Below are 23,924 nucleotides of genomic sequence, written 5' to 3'. Positions count from 1 at the left end.
ATGCTGGGAAAGATGGAGGGCACAAGGAGAAGGGGACGACAGAGGATGAGATGGTTGGATGGTGTTCTTGAAGCTACCAGCATGAGTTTGATCAAACTGCGGGAGGCAGTGGAGGACAGAAGTGCCTGGCGTGCTCTGGTCCATGGGGTCACGAAGAGTCGGACACGACTAAACGACTAAACAACAAAGCAGAATGAAGAGGGAAGGTCCTTTTAATCAAATATAAATAAATGGTGGTGATGCAAGTTAGTGTGCTCATTTATTATCTGAGACTATTTTGGCTTTACAGCGAGGAACGAATGAGTAAAAGATTGTAAAGCTTATCCTTCCCTCTAAAAAAGGAATAATGTTGGTTTATTAATTGAAATGTTATCATAGATTTCCTCCAATGTTTTATAACGGCACCTGTAATGAAGTTTTAGTAACCTGTGCATTTATTCAACTTTATTTGGTTCACGAATGAGTGACCAATCAGTAAAAAAGGGCGCAGGATAAATTCTTTAATCAGCAGACGATCCTAGAAAACCTGCTGTAGCTGCAGCTAATATTAGCCATCACATTGGCCACACAGCCTCTGAGCACTTTCACAATAAGTCAAAGCCTGTTCCCGGCTTCATATTTAAGACGTGTTATTTCCTAACGTACAAAACAGAAGAGACTGATTTAACAAACCACAGAGCACCAAAAATAGGAATCAGGAACAGAGGAAGCTGCTTTATACCATTGGTCCATATAGCTCAGTATTGTCTACACTGATTGGCAACAGCTCTCCAGGGTTTTAGACAGGGGATTTTCCCAGCCCCACCAGCCGGGGATCGAACCTGTGACATTTTGCATGCAAATCATGTGCTCTGCTGAAGAGACACAGCCCTTCTGCATAATAATATATTTATACCCCGCCCATCTGGCTGGGTTTCCCCAGCCACTCTGGGTAGCTTCCAACAGAATATTAAAATACAGTGGTACCTCGGGTTACATATGCTTCAGGTTACATACGCTTCAGTTTACAGACTCTGCTAACCCAGAAATAGTGCTTCAGTTTAAGAACTTTGCTTCAGGATGAGAACAGGAACCGTGCTCCGGCGGCGCGGCAGCAGCAGGAGGCCCCATTAGCTAAAGTGGTGCTTCAGGTTAAGAACAGTTTCAGGTTGAGAACGGACCTCCGGAACGAATTAAGTACTTAACCCGAGGTATCACTGTACAATGATTCACCAAATATTAAAAGCTTCTCTAAACGGGGCTGCCTTCAGATGTCTTCTAAAAGTCAGATAGTTGTTTATTTCTTTGACATCTGGTGGGAGGGCGTTCCACAGGGCGGGTGCCACTACTGAGAAGGCCCTCTGCCTGGTTCCCTGTAACTTCGTTTCTCGCAGTGAGGGAACTGCCAGAAGGCCCTCGGAGCTGGACCTCAGTGTCCGAGCAGAACAATGGGGCTGGAGAAGCAAGCACAGAGGCAGTCGCTACAGTACTATGGCAGCTGCATGAACATCTCTGCGTTTTAAAAGAGTCAGTAGTTCTTTAAATGCCACAAGGCAAAGTGGGGAAACATGGAAGTCCTCCACAAAAACTGCCTGTGTTGCTGATATTGCTTTCTTTCTGAAAATAGTGCTGGCTTTTTAAAAGCTGAAAGAGAGATATATGGAGGAGGTGCAGTAAGCTCTGTCAGTGCTGAAGAGGCTAGGGCGGTTTGACATTTGGGTTCACTCCAGCCACACAACTCGTGTCAGCAGGTGCGTGGAAAACTGCATAGCTGCAACAATGAAGTGTCTTCACTTCCAAGGTGAACACACATTGGACCACAGGACTTCACTTATCACAACAGGGGCAATCCACAATGAAGCATAACCAGGAAATCCTGCAGTTCAGGAGGAGGCAGCTGAAAATGTGGGTTCTTTCCGCATCAATATAGTGAGGACCCAGACCTAGCAGGTCTACTTTCTATCGGTTAACCAATGCGAGTGGACGAAATAACAACATCATATTTTCACATCGCTTCTTGTTGTTTCTTCCAAGCCTAGAGGAAGTCACAGGCCTATGACACATCTCCTGTGCTTGAAAAGGCCAGTAAAAAGAGCCACAGTAAACCTCAACCAGTTTTAGCCATTTGTTAAAAAAAGAAGGACATGGTATTTTGCACAGGACATATGTGGTCACCTTGCTCTGCTTACCCTTAACAGGTTCGTGTGAGAGAGTGCAAAGAGGCCACAGGTCTGTTGCCACGAACTGCTCATTCCAAATAGATCAAACATGAAATAGACATACAGTGGTACCTCGGGTTAAGTACTTAATTCGTTCCAGAGGTCCATACTTAACCTGAAACTGTTCTTAACCTGAAGCACCACTTTTGCTAATGGGGCCTCCTGCTGCTGCCGCGCCGCCGGAGCACCATTTCTGTTCTCATCCTGAAGCAAAGTTCTTAACCTGAAGCACTATTTCTGGGTTAGCGGAGTCTGTAACCTGAAGCGTATGTAACCTGAAGCGTATGTAACCCGAGGTACCACTGTACAGTGGAACCTAGGTTCTCGAACTTAATCTGTTCCAGGAGTCTGTTTGACTCCCGAAACCGTTCGAAAACCAAGGCACAGCTTCTGATTGGCTGCAGGAGCTTCCTGCACTCAAGTAGAAGCCGCTTCGGAAGTTTGGCTTCTGAAAAACATTCGCAAACCGGAACACTCACTTCCAGGTCTGCGGTGTTCAGGAGCTGATTTGTTCAGCAACTAAGCGGTTGATAACCAAGGTGCGACTCTATGTATTAAATATATTCATGAAAGTAGCAGCTGCGGTTGTAGGGAACATTTAAGGACGTTCTTTAAATGTACCTGACATAATGCTCATCTTTGGAGAGGGTGAAATGTTTCTGGGCAGCGTGTTTCCACTTATTAATAAGTATAGTCAACTATTTAACTCGGTAGAGCTTGAGAGGAAAGTAATGACCAACCTAGACAGCATCTTAAAAAGCAGAGACACCACCTTGCCAACAAAGGTCCGTATAGTAAAAGCTATGGTTTTCCCAGTAGTGATGTATGGAAGTGAGAGCTGGACCATAAAGAAGGCTGATCCCCAAAGAATGGATGCTTTTGAATTATGATGCTGGAGGAGACTCTTGAGAGTCCCATGGACTGCAAGAAGATCAAACCTATCCATTCTGAAGGAAATCAGCCCTGAGTGCTCACTGGAAGGACAGATCCTGAAGCTGAGGCTCCAATACTTTGGCCACCTCATGAGAAGAGAAGACTCCCTGGAAAAGACCCTGATGTTGGGAAAGATGGAGGGCACAAGGAGAAGGGGACGACAGAGGGCGAGATGGTTGGATAGTGTCTTCGAAGCTACAAACATGAGTCTGACCAAACTGCGGGAGACAGTGGAAGACAGAAGTGCCTGGCGTGCTCTGGTCCATGGGGTCACGAAGAGTCGGACAGGACTAAACGACTAAACAACAACAACAACAACAACAGAGCTTGAGATTCTCCAACAGTTTGACTTCATCCCCCAAAGGTGCACCTTTTCATTGTCTCTTGAGACAGACAGATGCCAGCAACATGAAGGCAGTTTACTCAAACTTCTGCCTTTGCTTAAAACCACCATTTCCCTAATTTCCTCCATCCCTGCTTTACTCAAACTTCTGTGGTTTCAAACCACCACTAGTGAGTGTCCCTGCCTTCTCACTCCCATGCTATGGCCGCTGGCGTTGTGCAACCCTTTTTCTCCTTTGCTCCCTCTATCCCTCCCTGACGTCATGCAAATCCAGGATCGTGATTTGGCACTACAAATCCTCCAACAGGGGCTGGACATTTTGTGCACAGAGGAAGCCATGTCTGGGGGTGGGACAAGAGGAAAGCCTTTATTGGTGTCACAAAGGTCTTGGAGATTAATTCAGCACACAAACTCTCATTATCTTAACAGGTCACCAGCAAGCAAAGGAGAGAGAAAAACCAAAAAGTATTCCCCGGGTAAGAAGCAGAAAGAGCACTTCCTATTTATTGAGCTTTCATTCTGATCTGTTATTCTTATTTTTTTCAAAAAAATGAAATAAAAATGTATACAACCCTTCATCCAAAAATCCCAGGGCAGTTCACAACAGAAATAAAATACAAAATGCATAATAATACCAAAATTAACCAATAATCCCTCAAACCTCCCACAAACACACTTAATAAGTCATAGAATGTTAATCAGCCTGGTTGGAGAGAAATGTTTTCACCTGGTGCCTATTACATACCGTATTTTTCGCCCTATAGGACGCACCGTCCCATAAGGCGCACCTAGTTTTTTGGGGGGGAAATAAAGGGGGGGAAATTATTTTTCCCCCAGGCGCGGGGTTGGGGCGGGGGAAGCCCGACCTTCCCCCGACCCCAGCCCCCAAACAGGCAGCTCTCTGCAAGCCGTGGGAGCCCAGCGCTGACTCCTGCTGCTTGCTGAGAGGTCCGCAAAGCCTGGACATGCTGAGCTCGGCGCGCGCAGGCTTCAGCATGCAGGCAACTCTCCGCAAGCAGCGGGAGTGCTCTCGCTGCTTATGGAGAGGTCCGCGAAGCCTGGACGCGCTGAGCTCAGCGCGCGCAGGCTTCAGCATGCAGGCAACTCTCCCAGCGCTGTGCTCCTGCTGCTTGCGGAGAGGTGCGCGAAGCCTGCATTCGCCCCATAGGACGCACACACATTTCCCCTTCATTTTTGGAGGGGAAGAAGTGCGTCCTATAGGGCGAAAAGTACAGTATGTAATGAAGGTGCCAGGTGAGCCCCCCTGAGGAAGGCATTCCGCAATCTGTTTGAAGCGAGTTTAGAGGACACTGGCTATTTAATGAATATTCATTCCAGTTTGTGAGGAGGTTGGGCGATACTGTGTCAAAGCAAGCGTGCCCTTTCCTGTGCATTTGCTATGTGACTTCTCTTACTGGGAAAACTCCATTCATTTGGGGAACTTTTTTTGTTGCACAAGACCTCCCGATCAACTATTAGTGTGCAACCTTAATTTGCCAGCATGTAACAGAATCCCACCAGAAGACAGTGAAAATTTGGAAGTACTCAAAAGAAAAAAGCCAAGTCATATAAAAATGAATCTTGGGCCCATGAAGGGTGCCAGAAAAACAGAGACATTGTGCAGGAGAGTTTGAAAGGGGAGAATATCTACTTTAATAGAAAGACCACCCTCCATCTTCCACCTCTCAGTGTTTTTTAAATACATTTTCTTTGCTAGTATACCTGCATCCTCTGCCATTGAACAATTTATGTGCAAGCATAAAAACATCTGGTAAACAGCAGCAACCCCACACAGCCACCATGGGCACAAAGGGAAAGAGCTCTCCTTTTGCATTCACATCAGTTATCTGTTTATTACAAGTATTTATAGTATTTATTTCATTCACCAGTCACTTTTTAAACGGCCTCGGTCCTGTATACCTGAAGGAGCGTCTTCACCCCCATCGTTCAGCCCGGACACTGAGATCCAGCACCGAGAGCCTTCTGGTGGTTCCCTCATTGCGAGAAGTAAGGTTACAGGGAACCAGACAGGGCCTTCTTGGTAGTGGCGCCTGCCCTGTGGAACGCCCTCCCAGCAGATGTCAAAGCAATAAACAACTATTTTACTTTTAAAAGACAACTGAAGGCAGCCCTCTTTAGGGAAGTTTTTAATGTCTGATGCTGTACTGTTTTTAATATTCAGTTGGAAGCCGCCCAGAGTGGCTGGGGAAACCCAGCCAGATGGGCGGGGTATAAATAATAAATTATTATTATTATTATTATTATTATTATTATTATTATTATTATTATTACTTTTTACAGTAAATGGAAGTCTCAAAGTGACTTGACAAAAACAAAACACAGACTATAAAAACAACTGAAAACCAGCAAAAAAAAAAATCAACATGCCAACAACACAAAATACATGAAATATCTCACATTTCTTCTACAAAGCAAAATAATTATAATTATAATCCTAAAGGAAGAACAAACGTAAAACCACAAATTTACCCCAAAAAGAGCCCTGCCCCCCTTACCACTGAAACAACATTACTGAAATGTTTATTTGTGAGCTTAAGCTATAAATCAAAGGGCCCTGGGTTCAGATTTCACCTCCGCCATGCACTCACTGACCCTGCGTAAATTACAATTCCTCAGCCTCCATTTCCTTCCCAGCATCTCCTGTGGGGTAACCATGAACAGCTTCCCAACCCTTGCTATCAGAATTACATGAAGTGTTATATAAATGGAAACTCAACCGTTACGACATTTTGAGCGACTGCACACATAAAGCCCTTGAGAATCTTCGTGTGCTGCCCTCGTATTCTCAGGGCACACTTCCTTAATTTTCTTCCTTCGTAGCTGAGGAAGGAGGAATAATTCGCTTCAGTTCACACTTTTCTTCACTCAATTCTCTTAAAATACTCGGCAAAACAATACGCAAGCTGTCCTTCAAAATTTGCAGTTCTGCGAATTTAATGCAGACTTTAGGGGACAGCACATAAATTTAATAAATAATAATAATTTTTAAAAGTGTATTTTGGTGAAAACAAAAATCGATGACAGCGAGGTGGAACTGCTTGCAAAAAATGTGTACAATAGCTAAAATTGCATACAAACTGTTCATGTCAGGATAAATGACTGCTTAAATTCTGGTGAATTTCCACGAGGAATTCAAAAGAAATAAACAGATAAATAAATAAATCATACTGATGCAGAAATGTGGTGAACCAAAACATGGAGGATGGAGCAAGCTTCGTTTCTCCTGCTACAGAGACTAGGGCCCAAACCAACGCATTCAAATTGGAGGTTTTTAAGCAGAGGTTGGATGGCCCCCTGTCCTGGATGCTTTAGTTGAGATTCCTGCATTACAGGGAGTTGGACTAGATGACTCTCGGGGTCCCTTCCAACCAGTGGCGTAGCGTGGGGGTGCAGGGGGGGCCGGCCGCACCGGGCGCAACATCTGGGGGGGGGCGCGCTCACACTCGCAGCTCTCTGCCCCTGCTAAAATCCATGGGTTAGGGGGCGCAAATTACTTGCCTTGCCCCGGGTGATGACAACCCACGCTACGCCACTGCTTCCAACTCTACGATTCTGTGATTTCTTCATCAGATTTTGTGGACTCCTCCGAGCAATCTGCTTGGTGAATCACAGCAAGAGAAAACAAGCTTGCTCCCTCTTCCATGCGACAGCCCTTGAGATATTTGAAGATGGCTATCATATCTCTTCTCAGTCTACTATTTACCAGGCTAAACATACCCAGCTCCCTCAACCATTCCTCGTAAGGCTTGGTTTCCACACCCTTTATCCATCTTGGTTGCCCTCTGCACACGTTCCAGCTTGTCAATATCCTTCTTAAATTGTGGTGCCCAGAACTGGAGACTCCTTATGGTGGGAAGCCCTCAGATGACTGTAGCAGCTACCAATTCCAACAGTCACATGGCCCTGTTTCAAACTGGGCTTAGCACCACCATGCTCCTTCCTCGGACAGCACCTGGCTTCTCCGTGCAATTGGAACAAGAGGAAGAAGGTACAGTGGTACCTCGGGTTAAGTACTTAATTCGTTCCGGAGGTCCGTTCTTAACCTGAAACTGTTCTTAACTACTTTAGCTAATGGGGCCTCCCGCTGCAACTGCGCCGCCGGAGCACAATTTCTGTTCTAACCCTGAAGCAAAATTCTTAACCTGAAGTACTATTTCTGGGTTAGAGGAGTCTGTAACCTGAAGCGTATGTAACCTGAGGTACCACTGTACAATGAAATTGCAGTAAACAGCAATTTCCTTGTTCCTCTCTGCTGCCCACATCCAAGAAGGTGGCAGGCCCTGTCCGTGGGAAGGTGAACAAATGGGTAACTGCAACAGCTGCTGGAAACACCAGCTGCTACTGTCAAAGAGAGCCTTCCTACAGTACACTAACCAATTAAGGAAGTTTTAAGTAAAATTTACTGCTTTAGTTTCAACTCTTAATTATGCCGCACTCAATCTGAAATTGATCTTAAGAATCATCTTAAAGCAGATTGCTTGAAAAGATGTAGACAGATCATTCAAATCAGTGTCATGAATAAACTCGCTCGTGGATCAGAGCCAAGAATAAACTTTCACATGGAAATAAGCCGCTTCTCAAGGTTTGTAAATTTACTTGATTAACCAGATCAGCAAGTTTAGTCCCTTCCACTTTGATTGCGTTTTTTAATTCAGAATAGACAGCTATATGGTTTGTAACTTTGTAAAGTTCGTTAACAGTTCTGCGCATTTTCCAAATCCAAAGCAGTAACAGCATTTGGCAAAACAGATAATGAAGTTAGAGAAAACATATACACTTAAACAGAAGGCCATTCAGCCCTGCATTGTGTGTTGAAAAGGACTGAGGTAGAAGAGATCATATCTTTAATGGATTCCAACTGAAATTCACAAATGCAATGAGAGGCAGACATAAAACGAAGCAGTTATACCGCTGTTCCAACAAATCAGTTTTTTTGTCTGGAGATCTCAATCTCATGTGTGTCATTATTTGCACACACACACCTTTGCATCAAATGAACCCAACTCATTTTTTACTCTCTACCAGATATGAATCCCTATGCTTCATATAAAACAGGACTATTGTTCTCCAGTGAATCAGTGCAATACATTCTCAGTAAAGTTGCCAAGTACTTACCTCGCTGCCATCACAGAAATAGCTTGGTATTACGTTTTGGGGAGAACAGTACTAGCGATCTGTCCAGCACAACTGTTGCATTAAAACATGTCGCCCTTGTAACTTTACCACGTTACACAAAGCAGAACATAAAGTAAGCTGAGCAGTTTAACTTGAAAGTTTACACTAGGTCTTGTAACCAAACAGGAAAAGGAAGCTTTACCAAAATAGAGAGCGTATGTGTGCAGGAAGCAACTCTGCGTTTTTGGCTTGGTATTTTTTCTTAGCAAAATTTATTGTTCAGCAGAAAGGCCAGTGTGGAAAAAAGAAGACCAAAATAGCCCAAATTCGAGGGCCCAAATTCGAGGGCACAAATACTGCCACCCTCACTGGGAGTGTTGAGGATATATATTTAAGTTCCCCAATAAAAGCACCCGTCATTGGAATTCAGTATGGACACCACTCGCCAGCATTCTCCAAGATGCGTAGGGTCACAGAAATTAAGCTGGAATCTGCAATATGTGCAAGCTGCAGTAATTTGTACTGGTTTGGGAAGGGACAAGGAGCACTGCTGGCAAGGAAACCACTGGTAATTTGGGTCAGCCAATTTCTAGCTGCTGAGATTTCAGCAGGCACTGCCAGGGCACTTGCAAATGCTGTCATAAGACCCAGAGACCTCATTTTATTTTATTTTTAAAAAAGCAAAACCGAACACATAGATTTTCAAGGAAGCTGGATTCTGTACTGTTCTTCATTCTAAGCTTTATTTCTGGCATCCACACAGAATTCTGCCATACCCACACACAGCCCACATCTTTTAGAATTGAGGCACAAACCAGCCCTCATTTTATTTTTGCACATACAGGGGTACCTCGGGTTACAGACGCTTCAGGTTACAGACTCCGCTAACCCAGAAATAGTACCTCGGGTTAAGAACTTCGCTTCAGGATGAGAACAGAAATTGTGTGGCGGCGGCAGCGGAATGCCCCTTTAGCTAAAGTGATGCTTCAGGTTAAGAACAGTTTCAGGTTAAAAACGGACCTTCAGAACGAATTAAGTTCTTAACCTGAGGTACCACTGTATATACATATACAGTGGACTCTCAGGTTGTGGACGTGATCCGTGTGGGATGCACATTCGCAACCCGCAACAGCATGTCTGCGCACGTGCGGGTTGCGATTTAGCCCTTCTGTGCATGCGCAAACCGGGTTTTAGCACTTCTGCGCATGCTTTACCACCGAAACCTGGAAGAAACCTGTTCTGGTACTTCCGGGTTTCAGTGGTACGCAACCTGAAAAAACGCAACCTGAAGCATCTGTAACCCAAGGTATGACTGTACACACCATCTCTTTAAGTGTGTTGTTAAATTTGAGTTGATTTATTAAAAAGTAGAGACATCACCTTGGCAACAAAGGTCCGTATAGTAAAAGCTATGGTTTTCCCAGTAGTGATGTATGGAAGTGAAAGATGGACCATAAAGAAGGCTGATCGCCGAAGAATTGATGCTTTTGAATTCTGGTGCTGGAGGAGACTCTTGAGAGTCCCATGGACTGCAAGAAGATCAAACTTCTCCATTCTGAAGGAAATCAGCCCTGAGTGCTCACTGGAAGGACAGATCGTGAAGCTGAGGCTCCAATACTTTGGCCACCTCATGAGAAGAGAAGACTCCCTGGAAAAGATGCTGATGTTGGGAAAGATGGAGGGCACAAGGAGAAGGGGACGACAGAGGGCGAGATGGTTGGATAGTGTTCGCGAAGCTACCAGCATGAGTTTGACCAAACTGTGGGAGGCAGTGGAAGACAGAAGTGCCTGGCGTGCTCTGGTCCATGGGGTCACGAAGAGTCGGACACGACTAAACGACTAAACAAATTATCAACCCAGTCAGATAGGTGGGGTTAGTTGAGAGTCCAGCACTGCAGGAGGTTGGATTAGATAACCCTTGGGGTCCTTTCCAATTCTTATAATTCCATGATTCTACTATTCCCCCCCCCCCAGCACCTTTCCAGTTTCCCATTTATCTGTTAAGCTCTGATACTTTCATTTCTGCCACTCTAGCGGTGTGGTGAAAGATGAGCAATCCACATTTATTATATAGCTGCAGAAAAAAAACTTCACACTTACTCCATGCCTGCCAATCTTGCTCTCTAGGTCATAATTATGAAGCCCACCCAGAGACTCCTGTGTTCAACAGATCAATGGAATGGCATGTGCAAAGAACAGAAAATCCATACGGTGGGTTGGCCACACTTTTGAATTGCGCTAGCGCAAGTGTGACTCTACCTCTTTGTTTTCCTGTCGTTTTGAGCAGGAACCTGCAGCTGTCTTATGCGCAAGTGGTTAGCCAAGACTAGAATAAAACAGATGGGAGTCCAGAGAATAAGGAAACTGATAATACTTCAAGAGAGAGGGTAAACAGAACAAAACAGTGTATGACAGGAGGAAAAATCCTATTTGGGGACTTCCCTGGCTTTTTTCTGGCCCATGTAGGACCAGTCTGAATAGTTGGCCTTGGTTTAGGGAAGCTTTTAATGTTTAATAGGTTATTGTATTTTAGTGTTTTGTTGGAAGCCGCCCAGAGTGGCTGGGGAAACCCAGCCAGATGGGCGGGGTATAAATAATAAAGTATTATTATTATTGGTGATAATACTTTATTATTTATACCCCGCCCATCTGGCTGGGTTTCCCCAGCCACTCTGGGCGGCTTCCAACAAAACACTAAAATACAATAAATAATAAAATAATAAAGTATTATTATTATTGGTGAAGGCTCAAGCAGTATGTGGACCGAGAACTCCCAGAAGTGCAAGCTGGATTTAGAAGAGGCAGAGGAACCAGAGACCAAATTGCAAACATGCGCTGGATTATGGAGAAAGCTAGAGAGTTCCAGAAAGACATCTACTTCTGCTTCATTGACTATGCAAAAGCCTTTGACTGTGTCGACCACAGCAAACTATGGCAAGTTCTTAAAGAAATGGGAGTGCCTGATCACCTCATCTGTCTCCTGAGAAATCTCTATGTGGGACAAGAAGCTACAGTTAGAACTGGATATGGAACAACTGATTGGTTCAAAATTGGGAAAGGAGTACGACAAGGCTGTATTTTGTCTCCCTGCAGAATTCATCATGCGAAAGGCTGGGCTGGATGAATCCCTAGCTGGAATTAAGATTGCTGGAAGAAATATCAACAACCTCAGATATGCAGATGACACAACCTTGATGGCAGAAAGTGAGGAGGAATTAAAAAACCTTTTATTGAGGGTGAAAGAGGAGAGCGCAAAGTATGGTCTGAAGCTCAACATCAAAAAAACGAAGATCATGGCCACTGGTCCCATCACCTCCTGGCAAATAGAAGGGGAGGAAATGGAGGCAGTGAGAGATTTTACTTTCTTGGGCTCCATGATCACTGCAGATGGTGACAGCAGCCACGAAATTAAGAGACGCCTGCTTCTTGGGAGGAAAGCAATGACAAACCTAGACAGCATTTTAAAAAGTAGAGACATCACCTTGCCAACAAAGGTCCGTATAGTTCAATGGCTATGGTTTTCCCAGTAGTGATGTATGGAAGTGAGAGCTGGACCATAAAGAAGGCTGATCGCCGAAGAATTGACGCTTTTGAATTATGGTGCTGGAGGAGACTCTTGAGAGTCCCATGGACTGCAAGAAGATCAAACGCATCCGTTCTTAAGGAAATCATCCCTGAGTGCTCACTGGAAGGACAGATCGTGAAGCTGAGGCTCCAATACTTTGGCCACCTCAGGAGAAGAGAAGACTCACTGGAAAAGACCCTGATGTTGGGAAAGATGGAGGGCACAAGGAGAAGGGGACGACAGAGGACGAGATGGTTAGACAGTGTTCTCGAAGCTACAAACATGAATCTGACCAAACTGCGGGTGGCAGTGGAAGACAGGAGTGCCTGGCGTGCTCTGGTCCGTGGGGTCACGAAGAGTCGGACACGACTGAATGACTAAACAACAAAATTATTGGTGAAGATTTGACGTTTTCATCCCCAAAAAGTTTTTGATTTGAGTTTCTATTGAAATGAGGCTGCATTTTAATGTTGTATTTTAATCTTGTATTTAAGTTGTATCTTAATCAATTATTTTATATCTGGTGTTAGCCACCCTGAGCCCGGTCTTGGCCGGGGAAGGCAGGGTATAAATAAAATTTATTTTATTATTATTATTAATAATAATAATAATAATAATAAACTGAGAGCACTGTCGTTCTTAGATCAGGTCTTCATAAGAGGGAAACTCAATCAGAACCAGTCAGAGGCACCAGCTTGTGGAGGCAATGGGGGGGGGGGCAACACTGTGTATGTGATGTCAGGATGTTGGGAGGAGCTGGGGGCGGAGCCAAAAGTGGCAGCCACATGCCTAAATGGCTGGGGGCTTCTCCTCCGCCTCCTCTTAGCACTGCCACTGATGGGAGGGTGCTCTGACACCATGCTGGGCTCCATTCTTCAGCACCGTAGTTTTGGAACATGGGCTTCTTCCCTGGCCCCTACCCCCAAAATATAGGGGACCCGGAAAGGGCTCAGCCCCCAGGAGCTGGCGCCCCCTGGAACCTGTTTACTTTCCAATTCTTCCAAATGTCAAATCCCAAATGTCTTCGTCACCGACTACTGAATCCCAACTGACTCGAACCTCCAGCCAATCAGTCTGGACCAAAAACAGAATTAACCCCTTATGTCACACACTAGCACAAGTTACCAGGGAGGCGTTGTAAAGAGAGTTTACCTTCTCCTTATTCCCCCACCCTGGGTGAGAATAAGACAAATGCAAGTTCCAGCTGAAAACAGCAAGTAAACAAAGAGGAAGGGCAGCACACCCCAAACCGAGTAACATTTGAAAGCAAGGCAAAAATGAAAAGGCTTGCTTACTTCTCAGGAGTCATAGCTTGGGCTTCCAAGCTCAGGCATCAAGTACCATTTAAAAAAAAAACCCTGTCTCACATGAACCCTGCCTGTCTCACATGAACAATGTTCACATACCTGCAGACAGTACAGTGGTACCTCGAGTTACAGACGCTTCAGGTTACAGACGCTTCTGGTTACTGACTCTGCTAACCCAGAAATAGTACCTCAGGTTAAGAACTTTGCTTCAGGATGAGAACAGAAATTGCGCGGAGGCGACGAGAGGCCCCATTAGCTAAAGTGGTACCTCAGGTTAAGAACAGTTTCAGGTTAAGAACGGACCTCCGGAACGAATTAAGTACTTAACCCCAGGTACCACTGTATAATGCTTTTACCGTGCGTGAGAGAGCACTTGTGAAAACATTCACTGCATCCACCTGTGGCGCAAGGTAAGGGTCCAGAAATAGCATCCACTCTGGGAATGCTATTTATGCTGGTCCAAAAATACACAGACACACAGTAGCACAGTCTTTCACTTTACAAAACAACAACAACCCAGCTTTGCTGCAGCTTCCAAAAGTGACAGAGCTTCTCTAAGCAGCTCAGCTCTATTGCTTATTAGTAACAAATATGCTTTATATTCCCATTAATCGAGACTATTCTCGAGAATATTCACCAAAAGATTATTCTCGAAAATTTAACATCACTAGGAATGATGTTACATCATGGTGTAGCAGGTATTCCCAACGGCCCATTCTGCTACCACAGTGCTTCCTTGCTGCCACTCCTAAAGCAGCAGCAAGACTGCTTTGTAGGCAAAGGAAAGAATGTGAGACCCTCCGACACTTCCTCTAATATGGGAACACCCCTCTAAAGTATTACTATTATTATTTATTAAATTTGTATACAGTACTGCCTTCCATCCATAGACCTCAGGGTGGTTCACAACCTAAAGACACAAGATTTTAAAAAACCCCCACAAAATACAGAATAAAAACAAGAACAAACTAATAACCCTCTCCCCTCCAAAACACATTTAAATATTAAAATTTCTCCCATTCCCCATAAGATAGCGAAAACAACTTTCAGGACCTTTCCACTTACTTGACAAGGATCAAAATATTTGGCCCAGGACTAGGGGCTATAGCTCAGCTGTTGCATGAAGAAGGTCCCAAGTTCAACCCACTTAGGACAGGTGTGGGGATCCTTCAGCTCTCCAGCTGCTCCTGTACTACAACTCCCATAGGCCCCAGCGATCATGGCCAATGGCAGGGGATGGTGGGTGTTGTAGTTCTGCAACACCTGGAGGGCAACAGATTCATCACACCTGAGTTAGAAGGATCAGAGAGCAGGCGATGCGAAAGGAACCTCTACACCAGTGATGGCCAAACTTGGCCCTCCAGCTGTTTTGGGACTGCAATTCCCATCATCCCTGACCACTGTTAGCTAGGGATGATGGGAGTTGTAGTTCAAAATCTGCTGAAGGGCCAAGTTTGGCCATCACTGCTCTACACCGAGGTGCCGGGGAGCCACTGCCAGTGAAAGAAGACTGTGCTGGGCTACAAAGATGAGGGATGATGGGAATTGTAGTCCAAAAACTGCTGGAAACCGAAGTGTGGGAAACTCAGATAAACAGCAAGACCAGGCACACACAGCAAACTGAAACTAGGATCCAGACCTCTCAACCGTGGGTGGCCTTTCAGGTTTACTTCTTCAGCAACCTGAGATGTTCTATCTCCTTTCAGTTACTGCATGGCAGCCTTATAAACTCTTCCTGTTGTTATACTTGAAATCTGCAAGGCAGAGGCTGGGTGGGGTGGGGTGCTGCATTTAGAACTGTGCTAAAGAGAAGTGAAATGTAAAAAATGACCTAATTTACAGCTGCAAATATTTTTGTTCTGTCTCACTGAGCCGAGTAGCTTGAGGTGAAAGGGACTTTCCTAAATCACTGCCAGATCTTCAAATCACAGTCCGTACTTTCCCTTAGCTTTTGACCCAGTGGTTCAGAAAGCTCCTCCGTGATCACCTGTCTCTTCATTTGAGAATCAATCGAGAAAGTCCAGTTGGCCCTTCCAAGTTTACTTTCACACTGGAGCCCCTCAATTGTCCTAATGTCAGTTTCTGTTCTGCAGGGGGTGGGATTTACTTGCTGGCTGTGTCCCACTTTCTAAGAAATAATAAAGTAGTGCTATGCTACTAAGAAAAAGAAAGGAAGATAACTAATGGAATGAAAAGTAGGAATTAAATACAGTGGTGCCCCGCAAGACGAATGCCTCGCAAGACGGAAAACCCGCTAGACGAAAGGGTTTTCCGTTTTGGAGGTGCTTCACAGGACGAATTTGCTATGGGCTTGCTTCGCAAGACGAAAATGTCTTGCGATTCCTGGGGTTTTTTCCCCGCTCCCCACCCCCTTTTTCTAAGGCACTAAACTGCTAATAGCTTTTTAGCAGCTAATCCGCTAATTCCTTAATAGCCGCTAATAGCCGCTAATCTGCTAATGGGCTTGCTTCGCAAGACGAAAAAACCGCTAGACGAAGAGACTCACGGAACGGATTCTTTTCGTCTTTCGAGGCACCACTGTAATTGTTGACTCCCCGGCATGAACAGAAACTGACACTGGAGCAACTGCAATTTGCTAACCTTCTCCACCCATGACATTCCTTAAATGGGCTGAACCTACATGGAAAGAGCAAACAAGCCCTTAAAAGGCTCACATTGTATTTGTGCAATTGTATTTTGTTACAAAAAAGCTGCCACAAATCAGGTTCCCTTCCCCAAAAGAAACCCACAGGAAGGCAGCACAGAAAAAACTGCAGCAATGAGCTGACAACGACATCATTAGACCGTTCTGCAAGAAATATGTACACAAAAGATGACTATTCAGAGAACGGTCCTTGGCGTTTGCAAACCAAGGCTGAGTTTGACAAGCACCAACTGCAGCTTGGGTGGAAAATAGTTGGCTGGTTTACATTAGCTCCTGTCTTTAAAATGTTTGTTTTAATTAATGTATGCTATTTAGGTTTTGCTCTTTTAACCTTTTCTTTAAACAATCACGACAGCATGTATACAGATTACTGGAGCCCTTGGATCCAGCATGAGAACAAGCTGAATAAAACTGCAAACAGTTGCATACCAACATTAAGGATGGGGCATGAAAACTGTCTCACGATAAATTTGTTAAAACTTGCCAGAGTCAGCCATTTGCATTTTCTCCCAATTGACTTTAAATGAGGCACACCACTCCCAAATCAAAACTTCCTTGGTATTTAAGCTAGGCTCTGAGGTACTTTTTTGTCCACTGCAATAAGTTTATTAACAATGCAATAAGCAGTTGACATCAAAAGAGAAAAAATATCAAAAGTTTCAGTTTTCACAGCTGGGTCGGCCCTGCAGTTAGACAGAGTCAGATGACTTCCCTAGGGGTAAGTGGCAACAGTCTCTAGCTATTCTAAATTTAGTGCTTAAATTGTACTTTATGGTTTTTATGGTAGTTCTGCACTTATGATATTATTTTCCCTTTAAATACATGTCAGGTTTTTTTTCAAATAACCAGGAAGATAAATTTCTTCATCTTTTTATATAGCACGTTTTTGGAAAAAACGTGTTTTTTTTTAAAGCAGAAATAGAGGCATGACTTTAACTTTTGGGGGTACTAGTAATATAAAAAAGAGGTTAACCTTTTCCTATAGGATATCTGTTCCAGATTCCTTACCTCACAGTAACCACTACAGCAATCCAGTTTAATCATCCCAGGGTCAGACATCTTAGAGAGCTCTAAGAGGTCTGGCTGTTCTTTAGTAAAATCCAATCTTTCAACCAGCATAAACATGATGCTTCGAAATATAATTGTAGATCAGGGAGAACAAAACCACCTCTCTCTTTGGTGTTGCATTTCTCCAGCACTATCCTAACAACAAAACATCTGGCTTTTGTAAGTGGATTTGTTGCACCCTGGAAACAGAGCACTTTAATCTACTTCAGCTGCTCACACATAAAGTTCTGGTATGCTCCTGGATCCCTCCCACAAAATAATGATAGTCTGGATGTTGCCCATTAACACTTAGCACCTGGACAGGTCACCTAGTTTCAGTCTTCCCCTATATGATGAGACGTTTTGTATTTGTACAGGAATTATAGTAATTGTTTCTAAATTTGCATGTTTACATATGTGGGTTGTACGCAAATCTCTTTATCTTTTGTGTCAGTGTTTATGAGGCCACCCTGCCTGTCAGTTAGAACGTTCTTCAAGAATTCTGATCATTACCAGCTGATGATCTCATCGTAGTACCAGGGCAGATATAGTAGATCCTTTTTTCAATACTATTTTTACCTACAAACCTTTTGAGGTGGGCATACTGCTTTCTTTCCAACAACAATGCATTTCCCACAAACTTCCTGCTGAAATCTTGTAACTTCTTAGTCTACTAAAGTTTTTTTGGGGTGGCGGCAGTGTTGTTCTGCTTTTGTTGTGCTATAATACAAGAGCTTCCCTATGGACAACTCATAAAGCACACAGTTCAGTATAAATTCAGCTTTGATGCACTATTATTGTGCCACGACGTGTTGCCTGCAAAAAAAATCACCAGTCTGAAGGGTCCACTGCCTGCCTGATGAGTTAACTGTGTGTTGTAATTTTTCCTATCAAAATCCTGCCCAAACTTCCCCCTTTTTGATCTAGCTATGCTGCCAACACCCTGGCTTGATCCATCTCCACCCACTTCCCCAAAAATGGTGAACACAGGGATAAACAGACGAAAAAGGACTGCCCTCATCTCAGGCCTTTTTATCTTCCACAGAGGCCAGTCTGACTGCTCTCTCTCTCACTGTAAAATCAGTCTGGCTCATTTCTTGCACCGCTCCTGTCTCAAACCTGTCTTGTTCTTGGACTTGAGACGGGCCGTATGGAAATGTTTATTTTATATATGTTGTACAATATCTCAAGCACCCCCCCAGTCCTTTCATGCTTTTAAACGAAATATTTTAGCCATTTTGGAAGAGTTCAAATGCATTTCCACATAGTGCCGCAACTGTGACTTGGCATTTGCTATGCGTTGGCTAATCTGTGGATGTGCAGTGAGTTGACTCTGCTTCGAGAGACTTCATTATGTGTGTGAAAGTGGCAGATTACTGCTCTCCATATGGCCTATAAATTGTTTCATTGCTGCTCAGCGTGGGGTCTGGGCTCATTATACATACCACTATTTATTGAGAGAGCATTTTCAGGCACCCACTGAGTTAAAAGTGTTATAATAACACTGTTGACGCGTAATATAAAATCAGACTTGCTATCAGCTCTTTCAATCACAGGGGTGGAGAGAGGACAGCTGATCTTGAACCAGAAACGTATGGATTGTTGTTCATGCTACTAGTTTGAAGTGGAGAATTATCCTTAAGTTGTACAAAACTTTCTGCTGAGATGGCCTTCCTTGAAAGCAGTTGGCTCCAGTTGGAGGTTTAAGCCCAGTGGTTTGGTTAGAACACCTTGGTTTGGGCCCATCTATATCTTGGGCTAGACCCAAAGCTGTCTGTTACGCTTCTGCAGGTCAGCTGACTGTTGCGAAGTCACCTGATACTTTGGCAAATAGGTGTCCCACATTATACTTAGATAAGTCCTGAAGTTGTGCTTTGAATACCAACCCAAATGCTTCCTCCAGAACATCTTGTAAACACTCTGTAGACACATAATGATAGGATTTTTGTTGGCTATAGCTGGCAAGCAGAGACCTGAGCAAAAGAGTCCGGATATAGTTTAGAATTACAGGCAAATAAGATGTTGGAAAATAAGGCTTATAATGTTTGCTAACATGCCTTGGTACAACACTACTTTTATTTTTAATTGGTCATCTCTACAGCGCTTAGTTTTTCTATAAACACTTGATGCCTTTACACAAATGGAGAGGCACGGTCCACTCAGGATTTAAGTACTTTTAAGTACCACTGACTTCACTTAACTCTTCCACTAAAGTCAATAATACTTTAAAACGCTTGACTTCTATTTTATTTTATTTTGCTCCCATCCATAGTTCCTGAGAGCTCAATATGAAATAGCATGCAGTTCTGAGAGAGCTGAAGTTCACTCTTGTTATCCCGGTACTGAAACTAAAATACAAAAAAGTGGTCCATGAGATAAATCTTTTCACAGCTCCTGAAGTACATTAACCTTTATGAAAAAGTCAGGATGAAGTAGGATCTCAAGGACTACTTTAAGCTTGGGGTCTGTTCCAATGATTCTTTGATATGCCACCTTCATCTTCCAATGATCTCAAGATGGTGTCCATGGTTCTTCTCTTCCCCATTTCATCCTCACAACAACTCTGTGAGGTCATAGAATCATAGAGTTGGAAGAGACCACAAGGGCCATCGAGTCCAACCCCCTGCCAAGCAGGAACACCATCAGAGCACTCCTGACATATGGTTGTCAAGCCTCTGCTTAAAGACCTCCAAAGAAGGAGACTCCACCACACTCCTTGACAGCAAATTCCACTGTCGAACAGCTCTTACTGTTAGGCTAGGCTGAGAGATGGTGACCGGCCCAAGGTCACCCAGTGAGCTTCGTGCCTGAGTGGGGATTTGACCAGGCGCAGAGTTCTCAACATGAACTTTTGACCGGCCTGCCAGCACCCTCCTGCTTCCTTTTCTAGGGGCAACTAAAAAGCTAGATTCAAAAAAGGGGACTCAGGTGAGCTTCCATTTCAAAGGCAAGGTGGAGCTGGGGAATTATTGCTGACCATCCCCTTCCACCTTGCCAACAAAGGTCCGTATAGTTAAAGCCATGGTTTTCCCAGTAGTGATGTATGGAAGTGAGAGCTGGAGCCATAAAGAAGGCTGATCGCCGAAGAATTGATGCTTTTGAATTATGGTGCTGGAGGAGACTCTTGAGAGTCCCATGGACTGCAAGAAGATCAAACCTATCCATTCTGAAGGAAATCAGCCCTGAGTGCTCACTGGAAGGACAGATCCTGAGGCTGAGGCTTCAATACTTTGGCCACCCCATGAGAAGAGAAGACTCCCTGGAAAAGACCCTGATGTTGGGAAAGATGGAGGGCACAAGGAGAAGGGGACAACAGAGGATGAGATGGTTGGCAGTGTTCTCAAAGCTACCGTCATGAGTTTGACCAAACTGCGGGAGGCAGTGGAAGACAGGAGTGCCTGGTGTGCTCTTGTCCATGGGGTCACGAAGAGTCGGACACGACTAAACAACTAAACAACAACATCCCCTCCCACTGCCTCCCCATTGCTTCAATTCAGAGTTCTACCTTCCCTTCAGAAACTAAACTAGAAAGCATTCATCTGCTGTGATGAAAGAAAACTCCAAAGACAATCAGGTGTTGATACAGACTTCCTGCTCCCCATCAGTAAAGCTTACAGCCCGCATTTCAGCTTTTGAAGATAATGCTTAAAAACATCCCATCTGCTAGCGGGGGGGGGGGGGGGGTTAGCAGCTTTCTGAGTTCAGCTGATGACATTTCTGACACCCAATCAGACGCAATGCACCATCCAATGGCAAACTTTGATTATCCTGCTTGCTCAAAAGCAGGCCTCAGGAAGATTGACTGAAATCACATGGGCATTAAATCACCATAGTCATTGCCATCTTACCTAAAAGGGAATTCGATTAGCTGAGGAACATCCCAGCCCCTGGAAATTCAACCCAAACTGAAGCCTTAATTAATGTGCCGTTCAACCTCATGCACTGAACGTGTCAAATATAATTGGTTTGTTATCATCTGAGAGATGTTCTCCTGCTCTTTTGGTCTGAGCAAAACCATCTCCCTGCAGTACAAACAGTATAAAAAAATCAAATAAAGCCCACACCCCTACCTCCTGCCAGTCATGTGCTGCATACACAGTTTTGGGCAGTTAATGGCTTAATAGATGAAACACTGACCTCCAAGATCCTTTTCCAAATCCAGTTTGCAGTCCCATGACAGGCAGCAGAATTGGGTTATGGAGCATTGGAGATGGAAAAAGGGGGGCTTTCCTACCACGCGTCAGCGTTTTTATTTATCTTTTTGCTGCAGGTCTTTTTGTCTTCCACCTTTAATGTTTCCCTCTTTCCCTTACTTGCCCATGTCAGCCCATTGTGGGTTAGGGTTCACTGTTTTCTTACACCCGGACAACGGTCGTTATTTACTTAACCCATCCTCCCCAGAAAATGACTCCATTTCGGAACACTCTTGTGGGACAGCGGAGAAGCGTGCAAACAAAACCAGCTTGCCTCGCACCACAGTTAAGTGCATTTTAGCCCATTTCAGCGCCACTGCACAGCAAAGAGTGAACTTCTAATTGTCGTCTAGCTAGGGAAGACTCTCAGACATCACTCAAGCACCAAAACATTACGACTCTCCCAAGCAAGGCAAAGGAACTACTGAGGAATCAGAAGGCTGTTACTTCAGTTTCTGTCTCCAGGTCTTATTAGAAAAAGTCATAGTGCATCTGACATATAAGCATCGAAAAAGAACGATGGAAATATTACTTGCCTTCAATACATTGCAGGGAGTTTGGTTTGTTTTTAAAGACATACCTAATTCCACACTTCACCAGGGAAACTGGTTTAGTCTATAAAGTAAACATACTAAATCATAACATCCTTCATTCCAAAAGGCTTTTGGTATTTGTACTTACTGTATTTTTTCATGTATAAGCCGCCCCCATGTATAAGACGACCCCTATTGTTTTAAACCCAAAATTAAGAAATTACATTGTTTAGCTTTTGGGGGGGTTGGGGGAGGTCACTTCCGCCAATCGCTCACCCGCCTGCCCACCACTGGCGATCACACACTTCGCCGCAAACACCAACTGTCTGCCCGCCTGCCACCACCAACAGCCCACCCGCCCCCTTGCTGCAGCCGCCAATCGCCTGCCCAATTGCCGCAGCCACAGCCAATCGCCAGCAGGCCGTGCCACAGCCACCAATCACACGCCCAATCGCCGCTGCCAATCTCCCGCTTGCTGCTGCCATTAATCGCACGTCCCCCCTCTGCATTCACTATCCATGTATAAGACGACATCCAATTTTTGCCTAAATTTTTCTAGCAAAAAGCACTGTCTTATACACAGAAAAATACGGTATTTTAAATATTTTTAAGTATTATTGTTTCAAGTATTGTTAAACCCTGGGCACCACAATTTAAGAAGGACATTGACATGTTGGAACATGTGCAGAAGAGGGCGACCAAGATGACCAAGGATCTGGAAACCAAGCCTTATGAAGAACGGTTGAAGGAGCTGGGTATGTTTAGCCTGGAAAAGAGGAAACTGGCTTATTCCTCTATTTTGAAATATGCCTTTTCCTTTGTGGGAGCAAATTGCTTCCATGTAGGATAAACCCTTTCATTCTTGCACATATTTTGTAACAAAAAGCCGCTGTCTTTTTGCAGATTTGTCCCCTGTGAAACTGTTAGTGACTTTGCATGCAAACACACATGAATGCAAATGCATTTAAAATAAATTAATAATAATAATCCATGAGGTCATATGGGAAAATAATCCTGCTGAGTTTCTACACCAAAGCATGGAGAAAATAAAGATTAAGCCAAGGTGGTCCTTTTTAATGTAGCTAACGGCCCAGGTTGCTACACAAGAGAAAGCGCTGGTTGACCTACTGCTCTAATTAGGCTAGCAGACATTTTGACATTTATGTTGTTGAAAGGAGACAATGTTAATAGCTGGAGGGGAGGCTGTCAGTGCTTCTAACAATCACAGCATCGCTGGCATTGCATGCTGTGGCCTTTATATATTCAACGTACTTACGGAAACCCTGATTTCTTTTTTAAAAAACGGGCAGATGGCTTGTTCTATAGATGCACATTTTACGAAACTACCGCCTTTCTTGCACCCGATATTAATTCCATTTCCCACTTGATACAGGCATTTACTAATTTTAATCAATGCGTTTTGCAACTTAAGATAGAGCACTAGTAGCAGCAGCAACACAATAAAGGCATAGCTGCAGATTTTCTCTGCGGATACCGATAAGACTCTCTGGCCAATGTCAACTATATTGAGCCAGATGGGCTCAAGGTCTGACTAGCTATAAAGCTTCCTGTGTTCCCTTATGATGTAGGCTTCTGCGTATGACTTGCCTTAAGCTTTTGAGAAAGAATGGGACACACACATTTAAAGAGACTTAAAAAGGCAGACAGAACCACATTTCAGGAAAGAGAAGCACATTTCAAGGACCTTCATTCTAACTGCCTGGCAAAAGGACAACTCTGGGTCGCAAAGATCAACTCTCCCTCGACCTTGTCGTTTCTGCCACTGTGTTGTGACTGTTAAATGCTCGCACTTTAATTAAGTAGAGTTTTACAGCCACTTTATCCTGGCATAAATCACTTCATGGCGACACAAAGAGAGCCGGAGCCAGTTTGCACGAAAACATTTTTCATGCGCGGTTAACAGCCAAACTGTTTGCAAGCACGAAAGCTCCATAACAGATTTCTCTGCCACAGGCAAGTAGGACGCATGGGCTCTCTCCTTGA

At 44.2% G+C, this 23,924-nt stretch overlaps 1 protein-coding gene across 24 annotated transcripts in view; it reads right to left on the bottom strand.

Annotated features, from left to right (window-relative positions):
• Window positions 1-23,924, bottom strand: part of EVL (Enah/Vasp-like) — a 150,838-nt gene that overhangs the window by 79,493 nt on the left and 47,421 nt on the right. For 3 of the 24 annotated variants that reach the window (XM_083435668.1, XM_083435669.1, XM_083435671.1), the window contains exon 1: window positions 8,611-8,779. The exons of 19 other annotated variants lie outside the window; for them this stretch is intronic. In XM_083435668.1, coding sequence (XP_083291794.1) covers window positions 8,611-8,621 — 11 coding nt within the window. In that variant the 5' untranslated portion in view covers window positions 8,622-8,779. Of the gene's footprint in view, window positions 1-8,610; window positions 8,780-21,331; window positions 21,385-23,924 lie in introns of those variants that run through there. 2 more of the 24 variants (XM_083435679.1, XM_083435680.1) reach the window with 2 other exon arrangements.

Source organism: Podarcis tiliguerta, assembly GCF_965153285.1.
Source record: "Podarcis tiliguerta genome assembly, chromosome: 1".
NCBI lineage: Eukaryota > Metazoa > Chordata > Lepidosauria > Squamata > Lacertidae > Podarcis > Podarcis tiliguerta.
Note: the sequence above shows the minus strand (reverse complement) of the source record. Positions and strands in the feature narration are given on the sequence as shown.